General features: G+C 35.8%; 1 protein-coding gene across 13 annotated transcripts in view; it reads left to right on the top strand.

The window, feature by feature from the left end:
- Positions 1-16,298, top strand: part of CHD9 (chromodomain helicase DNA binding protein 9) — a 212,261-nt gene that overhangs the window by 133,062 nt on the left and 62,901 nt on the right. For all 13 annotated transcript variants that reach the window (XM_032854469.1, XM_032854470.1, XM_032854473.1 and 10 more), the window contains 7 exons: positions 2,359-2,445; positions 2,652-2,789; positions 6,319-6,440; positions 9,811-10,054; positions 13,909-14,085; positions 15,377-15,520; positions 15,639-15,894. In XM_032854469.1, coding sequence (XP_032710360.1) covers positions 2,359-2,445; positions 2,652-2,789; positions 6,319-6,440; positions 9,811-10,054; positions 13,909-14,085; positions 15,377-15,520; positions 15,639-15,894 — 1,168 coding nt within the window. The remainder of the gene's footprint in view (positions 1-2,358; positions 2,446-2,651; positions 2,790-6,318; positions 6,441-9,810; positions 10,055-13,908; positions 14,086-15,376; positions 15,521-15,638; positions 15,895-16,298) is intronic.

Raw genomic sequence — 16,298 nt, 5'->3', positions numbered from 1 at the left:
ACTGACTATTCCCTATGCTGTATGTTTTATTTTCCTACATATATTTTGATAAGATTCCCTAAATGTTAATATTTTACCATGTCGGCTTTGTCACTCACATTTATTCTCCCTCTGCCTCTGTCCTCTTCTCTCTCTCTCTCTCTTCCCCTCCCATGCACATACATTTCTTTTCTAAACCATTTGAATGTAAATTGCAAATACTTCAGTATTTAATTTTTTAAAAATTCTGTCACATAATAATGGTATAATTAACACTGAGATAGTATTAGCTCATCTATAGACCAACCTTACTCATATTTCACTAATTGTACTTTTTATAGCAAAAAAAAAGTGTTTTTGTGTTTATTGTGGTCCAGAATCCAATCCCGCATCATATGTTGAATTTACTTGTCATGTCTCTGTTCGTCTGTCTTTCTTTGTTTTTCATTACTTGGACATTTTTTTATAAAGAGTATAAGTGGTTTATTTTGTAGAATGTCCCTCAATTTGGGCTTGTCTAATGTTGCCTCAGGATTCAAGTCATGCATTTTTTTAAAAGAGCATCACTCTATTGTATACCCAAAACTAATATAACATTGAATGATAACTACACTGGAATTAAAATATTTTTAAAATAAAAGACCACCACAGAAATGATGCTGTACCCTTCTCACTGAAGGAGGAGGAGAGTGTTATCTGTTTGCCCCATTACCTGTGGTGGTAACTTTAATCACTCGATTATGGTGGTCTCTGGCAGATTTTTTCACCATGAAGTTATGGTTACTTCCTTTGTACTTATAAAATCTCCTTGAAAAATTTGATGACCTACTCAGTTTATGGATGCTTGGAGGCCAAAAATTTAAAGACTAATTTTTTTCACTTGACTCGGGTACAACATGAATTGGAGCTATGCAGATTGTCTTAAAGTACCTGGTTACCATTCTGATGTTGGGCAGTTATCAAGAGATCCTGAGATGATACTGTTGTTCAGGAAGGATTTGAGACAGTAAAGAGAACTAAAGACAGAACCGTGAAGCTCTACAGTATTTAGAGGTTAAGCAGAGGAGGAGAGGCAGCAGAGATAGCCAAGAAGGGCTATCGAAAGTGAGGCGTTCAGGAAGGAATAATAAGCAGCCAGGGAGACAAGAGAAGGAGCAGCAGTCTGTTCAGAAGAGAGGAGGAGGAGTATAAAAACATGGAGGTGTGCCATAACATGGAGTTTGAAAAGTATGTGTTTTTGTACTTTGGAAGCATGAAATTTGGGGTGCACCAGTGCCAATGATAGGAGATGAGGCTAGAGGACAAGGTAGGATCCTCAAAACCAGTGTGGGCCTGATCCCCAAACAAGGGAGGGTCAGTGAAGGATTTGAAGCAGCGAAATAAATAAGATTTATATTTGAGAAACATCACTCTAGGGTCATTATGAAAATGGACTAAAGGGAGGCAGTAAGGTAGTTGAAAATTAAGCGGTTGTTGAGATCCAAGTAAGAAGTGATGAAGCAGTGAGAAAGAGGAAGGAGGAACCATTTTGAGTTGTAGTTGAAGACAGAATTGATGACTTATTGGATGTGGAAGATTAAAAAAAAAAAGAGAGAGAGAGAGAGGGACTCTGAGCTGACTTCTGCATTTCTGACTTGTGTAACTGGGAGTAAAGTGTGGAAGGGGTGCTGTGTTACCATTAACCTAGAAGGAAACTATAGGAAAGAAGCAAAGGTTGAAGAGTAAATGAGTACAGTTTGAGGTAGCTCAGATAGAGTTGGCATCCACTGGAATAACTGGGTCCTGAGCCCAAGAGTCATCAGTTGATAGTGTTTGATAGAGGGACTCCTGGGTGGCTCAGTCAGTTGAATATCTGCCTTTGGCCAGGTCGTGATCCTGGAACTCCAGGATCGACTCCCACATTGGGCTCCCTGCTCAGCGGGAAGTCTGCTTTTCCCCTTCCTTCTGCCCCTTACCCTGTTCGTGCTTTCTCTCTCTCTCAAATAAATAAGTACAATTTTTTAAAAAATAATGATGCAGCTGAGAGAAGAGGTGGGGTGATTGGTCTTCAACACGTAGACCTGAAGAAAGTGGCACAAGAAAGGTGCGGAGGCTCTTCTAGGAAAATTTTAAAGGATGTATCTTCAAGAGTAAGTCACTTGTCTGAGGTATCTTATTTCATAGTGTTATTCAGTTGGTTTTATACACATAATGTGATGATTCATTATATAGACAAGTATCCTAGATACCTTTTGGAAATTAAAAGGGAAGTGAGCTACTTATTGAAAATTTCATTGAAATCAAACTTCTTTTGTTCTAGAAAATAGCTAGTAAATTTGTTTATTTCATTTTTATCTTTCTACTTGTCAATTATCACTTAAGTTAACTTTTTAATTTTAGATGGAAGAGGAACCATTTAACCCAGACTACGTTGAAGTAGACAGAGTATTAGAAGTCTCTTTTTGTGAAGATAAAGATACTGGTGAGGTAAATATTTAGGGGAAAAAATTTTTTAATTAGGAAGAACCTCAAACTTTCCAAATATTAAAACTTACTCCTTTTTAAAAATTAATGACCTAAAAACACTGAAAAATGTTTCATTGGTTTTTATTGATGTAGGTTAAGTATATTTAAACTGTTTCTAAGTACTCTTTTTCAAAATAGTAAAACGAAAAAATAAATTTTTTTTACAGCCTGTTATTTACTACTTAGTAAAGTGGTGCTCGTTACCATACGAAGATAGTACATGGGAACTAAAAGAAGACGTAGATCTTGCAAAAATAGAAGAGTTTGAACAGTTACAAGCTTCAAGGCCTGACACAAGACATTTGGTAAGAATCATGTCTTAGACAACTTCATAAAATCTTAGCACTTCTTTTATTCAGCAGGTTTAATGTAATTGTTGCATTTTTAATTGTGATTTTGTTGTACAATGAATACCTTATTTTAAAAATTGCCACATAGTATCTTATGTATGTTAATTTGATTATTCCTCCATTAGTGTGTGTTCCAGTTTTTTGCTCTCATAAACAGTCCTGCATTGAACATTGAACCCATGTGTACAAGCCTCGTAAGACAAATCGGAAGTGTAATCACTTAGAGCATATGTGCATTTATGATTTTGATGAGTATTTCCTTCAAATTTCCCTCGGCAAGTTCCAAATGCTTCTGTTTCATCTCTGAATTTAAGAGTTTCCCACTACTGTTTCTCTCAGGTCATTTATAAAAATATCAAAAATACCAGTTTCAGCTCAAGTTGGAGTTATTAATTCTCTATCTCTATAATAAGGAAAAATCCTTATTATACCCACCTTTTCCTTCTTTTCTAAAAACCAGTTAATTCTCCATAACTAAATAGTTACAGTTCATCTTCTTCCATAGTACCTTTATTTTATTTTATTTTATTTTTATTTATTTACTTGACAGAGATCACAGGCAGGCAGAGAGAGAGGGGGAAGCAGGCTCCCCGCCGAGCAGAGAGCCCGATGTGGGGCTCGATCCCAGGACCCTGGGATCATGACCCGAGCCGAAGGCAGAGGCCTTAACCCACTGAGCCACCCAGGCGCCCCATATTTTATTTTATTTTATTAAGATTTTATTTATTTGTTTGACAGAGATCACAAGTAGGCAAAGAGGCAGGCAGAGAGAGAGGGGGAAGCAGGCTCCCCACTGAGCAGAGAGCCCAATGTGGGGCTTGATCCCAGGACCCTGGGATCATGACCTGAGCCAAAGGCAGAGGCTTAACCCACTGACCCACCCAGGCGCCCCCATAGTAGCTTTATTTTAAAAGACTCTTTTATATGGAATATTGTTGAAAGCCTACATAAATTCAGTATGTTGATTTTTTTTTTTTTTTTTAATTATTGGCTACATGCATATCTTTTCCCTGGTCAAAAAATAAAAAGTATGTGACACCTGAGTTGTTTGGTCAGTTAAGCATCTGCCTTTGGCTCAGGTCATGATCCCAGGGCCCTTGGATCGAGTCCCACATCAGGCTCTTTGCTCAGCGGGGAGCCTACTTCTCCCTCTGCCTGCCTCTCCCCCTGTTTATGCCCTCTCTTCCCCACCTCTCTCTCTCTCTGACAAATAATAAATAAATAAATAAAATCCTTAACAAAATTTTTTTTTTCCTTAAAGATTTTATTTATTTATTTGACAGGCAGAGATCACAAGTAGGCAGAGAGACAGGCAGATAGAGAGAGAGGTGGAAGCAGGCTCCCCACTGAGCAGAGAGCCCAATGCAGGACTTGATCCCAGGACCCTGAGATAATGACCTGAGCCAAAGGCAGAGGCTTTAACCCACTGAGCCACCCAGGTGCCCCTTAAAAATATTTTTTAAAAAATAAAAAGTAGATTATTAACTTGTCTGGTACAGAAACTATAGAATTTTAGAAGGCTGTGGCAAATTGTGATATTGTTGATAATTAATGTTTTATTTTTAATTCCTAAAATTATTTACTTTTAATCCTAAAACATAGGATTATTATCATATGAATTCAGTTTTGGGGAGCCAATCAAAAGAAATTTACCATGAGGAGACCTATTAGGATTTTATTGAATATTTTGTCCCATCCTTTTTCAAATGTAATTTGGTCATAGGAATTTCTTACTTCACTAAAGAGGGAATTTATACATGAAAAGGCAGGAGCAGTTGACTTTTCCATTAGCATCAGAGTAAGGAAAAACTGCCATAAAAAATGTGGAGGTGCAACAGAAGAGAAGGAATGAATTAAAATTGTTCATGAAATAAGTCATATTTTGGTTTTGGGGGGGCTTTTTTAAAAAAGATTTTATTTATTTGACAGAGAATGCACAAGCAGGGAAAGCAGCAAAGGGAGAAGGAGAAGCAGGCTCCCCACTGAGCAGGGAGCCCAATGCAGGACTTGATCCAAGACCCTAGAATCATGACCTGAGCCAAAGGCAGATGTTTAACCGACTGAGCCACCCAGGCGCCCCCGTAATAACATTATTTCTGATAGCCAGTATAAGTATTCATCAACAGGTGAATGGATAAACAAAGTTATTACGAACATTAGTATACAAGTCTTTGTCTAGTCATGTGCTTTCATTTCTTTTCAGTAAAGAGCTATGAGTTAAATGGCTGGATCATATGTTAGGTATATGTTTAATTTTTAAGAAACTGCCAAGCTTTTTCCAATTGGTCATATCATATTACGTTCCCAACAGCCTTGTGTAAGAGTGCTAATTGCTTCACATCCTTGTCAGCACTTGGAACAGTGTTTTTAATCTTAGCGATTCTAGTATATATATAATGGTATGACATTGTGATATTGGTATGACATTGTGATTTTCACTTACATTACCTACTGATTAATGATGTTGAGAATATTTTCATGTGCTTATTTGCCATTAGTGTATCTTTTTTTTTTTTTTTTTTAAAGATTTTATTTATTTATTCGACAGACAGAGATCACAAGTAGGGAGAGAGAGAGAAGGGGAGGCAGGCAGAGAGAGAGAGAAGGGGAGGCAGGCTCCCCGCTGAGCAGAGAGCCTGATGCGGGGCTCGATCCCAGGACCCTGGGATCATGACCTGAGCTGAAGGCAGTGGCTTTAACCCACTGAGCCACCCAGGTGCCCTAGTGTATCTTTTTTAATAAGGTGCCAGTTCATATATTTTACCTATTTTTTATTGGCTTGTTTGCTTTCTTATTATTGAGCTCTAAGAATTATTTATATGTTCTAGATGCAAGTCCTTTATCAGATATATGATTCGCAAATGTTTTCTCCAAGTCTGTGGCTTGTAGTTTCACTATATTAACAGTATAAAAGAACAAAAGTTCCTAATTTTGATGAAGTCCAGTTTATCTATCTTTTCCTTATGGATCATACTTTTGGTGCTATAGCTAAGAAATCTTTGCCAGAAGTTTTTTAGTTTTAGGTAACGTTTAGGTCTATAATGAATTTTGAGTTAATTTTTGTATATAATACATGTATGAATCAAAGTTCATTTTTTGCTTATGGGTATCCAGTTGTTCTAGCGCCATATTGTGGATAAAACCACCTTCCATTCCTGGGAAAAATCTACTTGGTCATGATACCAGGGATATTGGTGTGTAGTGGGTTTTTTGTTTTGTTTTGTTGTTTCGTTTTGTTTTGGTAATATTTTTTATTTTAGTGCCTGGGCTTCATGGAATGAGTTGGAACATATGCTATCTTCTTCAATTTTCTGGAAGAGTTTGTGGAGAACTAATGTGGTCTTTAGACATTTGTAATATTTCCCCATAACACTGTATAATGTTATGCTTCTATAATTATTTTAAAAGCAATGTTTTTACCATGTATGAGGTTTGTGCAAGATTAAAAAATCTGGAATACACTGTTCTTTGTTTTCCCACAAAGGATCGTCCTCCTGCTAATATTTGGAAAAAAATTGATCAATCCAGGGACTATAAAAATGGCAATCAACTCAGGGAATATCAACTAGAAGGACTCAACTGGCTCTTGTTCAATTGGTACAATAGGTATGTAGTGTACCAACAGAAAAAAAGCTTAATGTGTTGTTTTTTTAGTATGTGTCAAAATATGTTAAGTAAGTTCCTGATGTTGCTATATTATTACTGTCATGGAGTCTTTATATTGAAAGTGAGGTTATCTCAGGAAGATGTGTAAATTATAATTTAGGATTTTTACTTCATTTGCTTCATTTAAATGTATGCCAGTCAGAATAGAAGAAAGTTGAAAAGATGATTAATAGTAAAATTTGAAATGCCTTTCTCACCATCATAAAACATTTGTTATGTTACGGAGTATTTTTCAACTTACCAGCTTATACTGCTGTCTGCCAGTAATTGAATCTAGTTAGTAAAGTGTGAGCAATTATATCAGTAAGAATTAAGTAGGTCTATTATTTAAGTCTTTAGAGAAGCAGATTGTCAGCAGTTGATGAGGAATAGAAATCAAAATATAAGAACCTAGTAATGAATTTATGCTTTCTATTAATTGCTTATTTTCCAAGTTGTTCAAAATGCTGGGTGGAACATTAGCTCACTTTTTTACAATGTAAAGATAATTGCAGAAGAAGTGAAAAATGGACCCATGATTTGGAAAGTATAGTGGCATATACAAGAGAGCAAGCAAAAGCATTGTGATGAGTAATAACAGGACAGTTTGATGATACTTTTTATTCAAAATCATTCTTCCATGTTTTTACTTCTCAGGTGATCCTTCTGAGTCATTGCACTCAGTAATTGTGAGTCCTGAGACTCAGTCATGTGGAGCTGGGGGGACCTGTTAACTCCACACCGAGCTCTTTCCTCTAGAGCTCATATTTTCTAAATGTTTATATTTTCTAAATGTTAATATTTTCTAAATGTTTAAATTTTCTAAATGTTAACCATCATTTTCTAAATGTTTAAATTTTCTAAATGTTAACCATCATTTTTCCCAAGGATCCTTCCAGGCAAAATACTTAAGAAAGTATTGTTTTGCTTGAATCTCCTCGTTGCTACCCTTCCCCATTGCCCACATTGCTTGTTTTAAACTTCCAGCACTTTCCGCAGGCCATCTATCACAACCCTACCCTCTTCACCCCAACGTGACTGCTCCATAGAGAAGCCTAGGGCCCGTAAGTGAGCTTGTTCAAGTTCTTGCCTGCCCTCACAGCCAGGCCAACAAACATCTCCATTCTTAGCTTTTCTTAGCTGTCCTCATGTGCCAGAAGTTAAAAGGTGCCTCCACAACCTAGACTTATCCACACCTCTGTTCTGACATGCCGCACAGCCAGTTTTCTCAGAGCCTCACTCCATCAGCTGTCCTCCTGCACTCTTACACCTTCAAGCCATCTCAAGACTAGTGCTGTCCCTTCACTCTGTGGACAAATCTGGGTCTAACCTTTCATAAAAATGCAAGAAAGAAAAGGATAAGCCTTCTCTTGTTGGTTCTGTTTTTCCTTCTAGCGACCTTGAGCTGTCTGTAGTTTCGTGAGAAAGCCAACAGGAGCTCTTCCTGTTTCCTCATTTCCAGCTCGCTTTAAACCTGTTGCTTGGATGTGATAATTTGTCTTTGAAACGTGTAACTTCCCAATCCGAGGGGTAGTTTTCACCCCTAGTTTGCTTTGTCCCTGCTGCTTTGGGTTGTGGTTGCTCCTTCTGCAAACCTTCCCCCATTCTCACCCCCAGCAGCTTCTACGGCGGGACTCTCTCCAGACCCTGTGACCTGGAGATCTGCTGGTTTCCTTTCCTCTGCTTGCCCTTTCAGTGTTGCATTTTCCTCCTAACAGTGCTCTTTTGCTCTTTCCTTGCAGTACAGTTTTGTTCATCCTAAGCCATATTCTACACAGCCTATGCCTTCATTTATCAATAACATCCTAATGGTCTCATATCTTTATCTCTAACTTGAGATATCTCTAACTTGAATTCCAAGCCCATATTTCTGTTTGCCTCTTGCTACTTTACAGTGTATCTCATTGTTCTTTTATCAGCACAAAATTCAAAATTAACCTCGTTTCCCCTTTCCTCTGTACCAAACTTGTTCTTCTGACATATTTTGTATTTCCATTAAGAATAACGCAATAAAGGGGCCCCTGGCTGGCTCAGTCAGTAGAGCATGCAACTCTTGATCTTAGGGTCATGAGTTCAAGCCCCACATTGGCATGGAACCTACAAAAAAATAAATAAATAAATAAATAAATAACATGACTCATTTAGTCAACAAGACTGAAATCTGGCTGTCATCCAATACCCCATATATCTGGCTGGTCACTAAATCCAAATCATTCTCAGTCATAGTTAACTTTGGAATCCATTCTCTCCTCTTAGTCCAAGTGCCCGCCATTGTTCCCTGCGTTTTTGCAGTACTTTCCCACTCAGTGTTCCAGCTTCTACTCACTTCACCTTCTAATATCCACAGTAGAGCCAGAGTGAACCTCAGAGTACAAACACAATTGCGTTGGGTTTCTTTAAAAATTTAAGTGACTCCCGTTGCATAACAGAATGATGTCCAACGTTCTTTATTGTGACCTCTTCATATCATAGTGATTCCCCCTCCTTTTATCCTCGTCTCAAAACCACATTTGTAGTCTCCCAGTTGATCGTGTTCTTTACACCTCTGCTCCTTTGCTGTGCTCTCTGGCAAAATCCTACCCGTGACTGACCTCTTCCCTGAAAGAGATCTCCTTTCCTACCATCTCTTTTTGCCAGAGTTGGACACTTAACTCCGCTGAGCTTCTTTAATAAACTTAACCCCGAGGGTCCTCAACTGGGCCTATATTATAATCATTTGTGGAACTTTAAAAAAAAAATTATTCCTGCTTTGTCCTACTCCATAATGTGTAGGGGAGAGCCCTGGGTATCTGTGTTTTCTTCAGGCTTTTAGGCTCTTCTAATGCACAGCCAGAGTTGAAAACCAGTGCTTTGTTTGTGCTTCCATGATAGGACACTGTATGATTTTTATTTACTTATGTGCATGTCTGCTTCTCTAATAGATACAAGCCCCTGGAAGGCAGAAAACATGTTCTGTTTCTTTTGTATCCCATCTTCTCATACTGTCCCTGAGATAGAGAAGGTATTTAATAAATGCTTCCTGAATAAATAATATATTTAGTTTGTCTTACTCCTGCCATTCTTTAACAAAATCATACCTCTAACAGGTGTTATCTTTGTTTTGGAGCTACAGAAATCTATAGTTTTCCCTTTGCAGGATTATAATGAAATTACAGTTTCATATATATATACAAAAGGATTTGCCTTGTCTGCACTTCAGCAATTTTTATGTTTTTATAAATGCAAGTATTTTAACTTGATCTTTGATTATTTTTATATATTTATCATTAAAAATGTTATAGTGTACAGAAAAACCCACTGTATACATGGATAATATATTTGTTTATTTCAGACGAAACTGCATTTTAGCAGATGAAATGGGTCTTGGCAAAACCATTCAATCAATTACATTCCTCTACGAAATCCTTCTGACTGGTATAAGAGGACCTTTCCTGATTATTGCTCCGCTTTCTACTATTGCAAACTGGGAGAGAGAATTTCGTACGTGGACTGATATTAATGTTGTGGTTTATCATGGGAGCCTGATTAGCAGACAGATGATACAGCAATATGAGATGTACTTCAGGGACTCACAGGTGTGTTACTGGTGATTTTGTTTGTTGTTTGAAAGGCCAAGTTTGAAAAAGCCAATTATTACGCATTCATTATTTTCAAATTTGGGATGAATTTTATTTGCCTACATATATCTTAGTTCAGTCTCTTTATTCATCATCTTTATTTTACAATAAACTTGAGTAGCTCAAGAGAACAGGGACAAGGAATTAGGATCACGTTCTGGTTCACTATCTAGTATGCTGATTTATACAAATGTACTAATTTGATTGTATCCCTAATTTTTCAACTAGAATAATTGTTTTACTAACTGCTTTTAAAAAAACACACATTAAATTTATTTTTTAGAATACTACCTGTCTCTTTAATCAGCCTCCAATTTTCTCCCTCCATTTTTAAAATTAAAATCTTCAGTGAACACCATGGGTTTAAATGCCTCTTGAGATGAAACCGTAGGTTCTCTTTCACGTTCAAAGGATTTTGATTTTAGACATATCTTAAAGTTTGGTTGGTTTGTTTTGTATGCAGATACAAGCATACCTCTCTGTTCTTTTCCCCTTTGGATTGATTACTCCAGTGCTCTGGTGATTGAGTGGTTTTCTTCTCCTCTGTATCCGGAAGACATATTTTCCATTTTACTTTGGCCTCTTCAGTAGGAAGCTTAGTAGGAGATTTCTTATTTTTCAGCTAAATACACACATCATAAAATTAAGGGATAACATTATAATAAAGAATTTTCTAACAGAAAGTTAAAAATCTAGAAAGCATTAAGTGCCAGTTGCAGTTTTGAGTGGTAATAGGACTCTTTAGATTAAGAATTTTATTAAGAAATAATGAACAAGATTAATAAAAACACAGTTCGCACAAAGTTACACTCTTTAATTGGAATAGGTTTATTGCCTAACATTCGGCTTCAGTGGCACCTTAATACTTTGTTTTTCTTTCACTAATTCTTTTGTTTTATAAGGATCATTATAACATATGATTGATAGCATCATGTGAAATGATGCAGGTTGAAGTAAGTTAATGTGCCTAGCCTTGTACTGCTTTTCTTCCCAGTTGTAATTGATTTTCTACCTATTCAGAATGGAAAATGGATGAATTAATTGATTTAGTCCCTCTTACTTTATGGTTGAAACAACTACATTCCTATGAAATTAAGCATCTATATAACCCTTTAGTTATTCCTCAGTTTTATTTTAACTATTACCTTTGTACCTTTCAAGCCTCTGACATCTCAGATTATAGTTTGATATCCTTCCATAGTGTTTTATTCTTCTCAGTCATACATTTGTAGAATTTAAGAGCTGTGTGGTGATCATAAAAATGATTATGATTGACTTCAATCTCATTTTTTTACAGAAGGTATTATTAAAATATTGGGATTTTGAGTGTTTAAAAGGGTTATAGTTTTAATATATGTCTCATATGATTTTGGTATAAACACGATAGTCAGAAAGCTAAAAGATTCTTAATGGGTTAAAAACTGAATAGTATATATTAAATATTATATTTTGTGGTAAATGTTATATACTCTAGAAGAATACTATCTGACAGGTTTAAAATTTAAAAAGGTAAAAAATGTCTCCTCTAAATAGAGCTGTGCTTTAGATACATATTTAACTTGGAGTTAACTCTTTCATGTAATTTTAATATTAATTAATTAATTAATTGAATATTTAACTTCTGCCTTTTCAAGTTATTAAATAGCCTGATATCATAGCAGTAGTAAAATTATGCTAAGATTTTTCTGAATTGCCCTGAAAAAAGTAAAGATAATAACACTAATAATCACAAACATTTATTGAGTATTTACCATGTGCCAGGCAGTATGCCAGATATTTTAGATCTGTATTTCCTTTAATCTTTGTAATGCCTACCTTGGAAATAGGTAATAATATTAGCCCCATTTACAAATGAGGAAACTGAAGTAAAAAGTTATGTGGTTTCCTCCAAAATCCTGGCGAAACTGGGATTACTTAGAATCAAAAACCTTTGTTCTTAAACACTGTGATATCACTTTAACTGAATGCATCCTGTCCCCAGTTGTTAGAACTGTATAAATGCCCTAGACGTACACTTTATGCCTTTTTTAATAGTATTCTGCTGGATCTGTCATTCAACTTAATGGCCATTGTATATAATAATATGAATTAATCTAATTAGTAGGAATTAAACTCTAAATCAGAATATATGATTTTTCTTAACCCTTCATTTCTCGTAGTCCATGATAATTTACAGTTTTCAGTCCCATTTAAATATTCTTTTGGCTTGGATTCTAGGACTTCATACTGTCCTATATCACCACTTATTCCTTCTGAAGCTCCCTTTACTGGTTCCTTCTTATCTTCCCTATCTAAACTTGGGGTGACCCCAGGGCTCAATCTTCAGACTCTCTTATATCCATACTCATTCCATCAGAGGTTTCATTCAGTCACATAATTTGAGTACTAGCTATACTGCTGGAAACTTCCCAAATCTTACCACCAACTCTGACTTCTTTCCTGAATTCCAAAGTCCTTTCCAAATGCCTATTCAGCTGTTCCACTTGGATGTCCACTAGTCGACTCAAACATAACATGTCCAGAACCCTGAATTTTCTCATTGTAAGTAGCAACACCACCTTAATTGTTCAAGGTAAAAAATTTTACAGTTAAGCTTGAATCCTCTTTTTATCTCACTCTACACCTATCCGTTAGCAAATCCTTGTTGTCTCTGCCTTTAAAATGCATTCAGAACTGAATACTTCTCATGACTTCCAATGATGATCTCTTGCTTGGATTACCAGGACAGTCCCTTCACTGGCCTCTGTGATCTGTCCTTGGCCTCTTCACGACTATTTTTACTACAGCAGCGCAAGGGACTATTAAAATACATGTCAAATCATAGCACTTCCTGTCTCACAATCCCCCAGTAGCTTCTTGCACAGAGAAGGAGCCAATCCTTAGCACACTTTCAGGTCCCAGTACAGCTTCATCCCTCCACACCCCATGGGTTTCAACCTCTCTGGCATTCTTACCATGCGAAGACTGCCACAGATACTTCCACTTTAGGGCCTTCACACTTGATACTTCTTCCAAGAATATTCTCTGCTCTAGATCTCTAGGTATCACCTGGATCTTCGGGATCTCTCTCATCTTCGGGACTTTGCTCCAATGTCACCTCTCAGTAATGGCCTTCCAGCCAATCCATAAAATTTCAGTGATCACCTTTGACCCCACACTTATTCTTTATCCCTGTTTTATTTTATTCCACAGCTCTATCACTTTCTGACTTTTTTTTTTTAGTTTGCTTTTTTTTCTTACCGACTATGTCCTACATTTGAATCATTCGACTCTAAGTTCTCTTGGATAATTATTTTTGTTTTGTTTACTATTATCTCCAGCATCTAGAACAGGGTCTGGCACATACACACTCAATAAATATTTGCTGAATAAACTACTCAGGTGGTTAATTTTGATAGTAACTATTGATTTGCTATTGTATGTGTAAACTCACGGATATAAGTAATAAACATTAAAACTGAAATTTCATTGTCCAAATTTTGTAATGGTCATTTATTTCTTGATCTAAAATTGTTACTATAACACCTAATATCTATAAAACACTTTATCAGAGAATACTTATTTGAATATAATTATAAATTAAATAATTGTGTTGGCACAATTTTTTACATTATTCTTGAAAACACTACAATTTAATACAGTTTTAACATTAAAATCCCTCATTTAAAGGGCATGTGTGCATATGTAAAAATTCCAGTGGAAAATGTTTTATAGCAGGTGTCATTAGATGTATTTTTATGCTATTTGACAGGAATTAAAAATTGTGATGATGACATTCTAGCAAATTACTGTATTTGATAATAAATTTCTAGGGGCGTATCATTCGAGGAGCTTACAGATTCCAAGCCATCATCACCACTTTTGAAATGATTCTTGGTGGCTGTGGAGAGCTTAATGCAATTGAATGGCGATGTGTGATTATTGATGAAGCACATAGGTTAAAAAATAAAAATTGTAAACTTCTAGAAGGTCTGAAACTCATGAATCTGGTAAGTAACTTATCATTATTATTACTTAATGCAGTTTCTTAGCTACATAGTGAAAGTTCAGATAGAGGCAGAGAGCTAATACTAAACTCACTCCTTTTTAGAGTATATATCTATCTGAATTTTATCTGTGAGTTTTGTTGCATTTTCTTTTGTTTTAATTACTAAGGAAAAAAATTCCCTATGTTCCGCATATGTTGGTTATAATTAATAAGATTTTTAAAAGTCGTCTTCTTACTAACGTGTTTGCTTATTCCAAATCAGTCTTTTGCATTTTTTAATAGTTTCATTTAATTACAATGACAGAATTAGTACATGAACACTTGAACAAATAACTCCAGTATGCAGAACTACATTCCATAGAACATTGAAGCGCCCTTTTTTACTTCCTTTCTATCGATGCCCATCCCCAGTTCCACTCCCCACTCCAGGATTTACAGACTGGTGTGTATCTTTCTAAACTAAACATTTGCCAGTATATACATTCATATGCACATACAGACATACATACAGAAATTTAGAGATTTTGTTAATTTATTTTTTAATATTTAGAGATATTGTTAAATATTTAGAGATATTTAGAATAAATATTTAGAGATATTTAGAATATTTAGATATTTACATAGATATTTAGAAATATTTAGAGATATTGTTAAATATTTAGAGATATTGTTAAATTTTAAATGATAGTTTATACTATCATCAAAAATATTTATTTCTATTACTATTATGTTTAATTTGTAATACAAGTCTAGTGTAGAAGCATATTCCAATCAGCTCTTCATAGTGTTACGTTATAGCCTTAATGATTTGAGAATTGTTCTTGTGTGAAAAGTCAAGTGATGATTAACCAAATTATAAAGAATAAGAACCATTTTGTATACAAATTGCCATATCAAGAATTGTTTAGTACAAAAGAAACAAATACCTTATTTGTTCTTTTTCTGGCCTGTTTCTTTGAGAAAATCTAAAATATGCTTAATTATTTAAAATCTTTTTCTTAAAAGCATTCTTGAATAGGTAAAAATAGCATGCTAAGTCAAGTATTACAAGAATGATACAGAGTTTTTATTTATTTATTTATTTATTTATTTTGATACAGAGTTTTTAAAAGGTGATTGAGAAAGTAAATTAATGAAGATTCTTAAGTAGAGATGTATTTTGAATTGACTCTTAAAAATTGTGGTTAGAAAAATACTTGCTTTTGAAACACTGAATATTTAATAACCTATATCAGCTTTCATCTAACTTGAGTCCTGCGGTGTTTGACATGAATTATTCTTGCTTTATGTAGGAACACAAGGTGCTTCTGACTGGCACACCTCTCCAAAATACAGTAGAAGAACTGTTCAGTCTTCTTCACTTTCTGGAACCTTTAAGGTTTCCTTCTGAATCAACATTTATGCAAGAATTTGGGGATCTGAAAACAGAGGAGCAGGTATCCTCGTTGGTCTTTGTAAATAAGACCGTCAACCCTCTGATCACTGTGATTGTGTATGTGAGTTTGTAACTGCATGTGCATAGGTGTTACATCTTTTCATCATTTTCTTACGCAGGTGCAGAAACTTCAGGCTATTCTAAAGCCAATGATGTTGAGAAGATTGAAAGAAGATGTGGAAAAGAAGCTGGCACCAAAGGAAGAAACCATCATTGAAGTGGAACTTACTAACATTCAGAAGAAATACTACCGGGCTATTTTGGAGAAGAACTTCTCATTTTTATCCAAAGGAGCAGGGCAGACTAATGTCCCTAACTTGGTCAATACCATGATGGAGCTCAGGAAGTGCTGTAACCATCCGTATCTTATCAAAGGTAGCCAAAAAGGATTATTTCCTTGAACAAATACTCATGAATTTGAAAAAATTTAAAAACCTACTACGGCTGCAGTGGCTGTTACAAGGAAAGGCAGCAGTGCTCCAGCTCTGGTGCTCTGAGGGGGTACAAGTGTTTCAAATTGAGGGCACCCTATGATCAGCTGCATGCCAGCTTACTGGAAGTGGACTCGCATTCAGTCTAACCTGGACTGGATTTCCTTCTCCAGTTGAATCCTCCTCCTTTGGGCCTCTGGATTCCTCCTTTTTTTTTTTTCCCCCTGATCTCTTTCTAGCCAGTCCAGGTCTCCAGTTAGAGTCTCAGCTTTTGGACTATAGTAATGTTACTTTTTAAGGTCTTATTAGGTTCTTTGCTAGTGTTCTCTCTATCTTTTCACTCATTCC

This window comes from Lontra canadensis, unplaced genomic scaffold, assembly GCF_010015895.1.
Source record: "Lontra canadensis isolate GAN:19392208 unplaced genomic scaffold, GSC_riverotter_1.0 scaffold8, whole genome shotgun sequence".
Lineage (NCBI taxonomy): Eukaryota > Metazoa > Chordata > Mammalia > Carnivora > Mustelidae > Lontra > Lontra canadensis.
The sequence above is the reverse complement of the archived record's forward strand: the minus strand, read 5'-3'. Positions and strand labels throughout refer to the sequence as shown.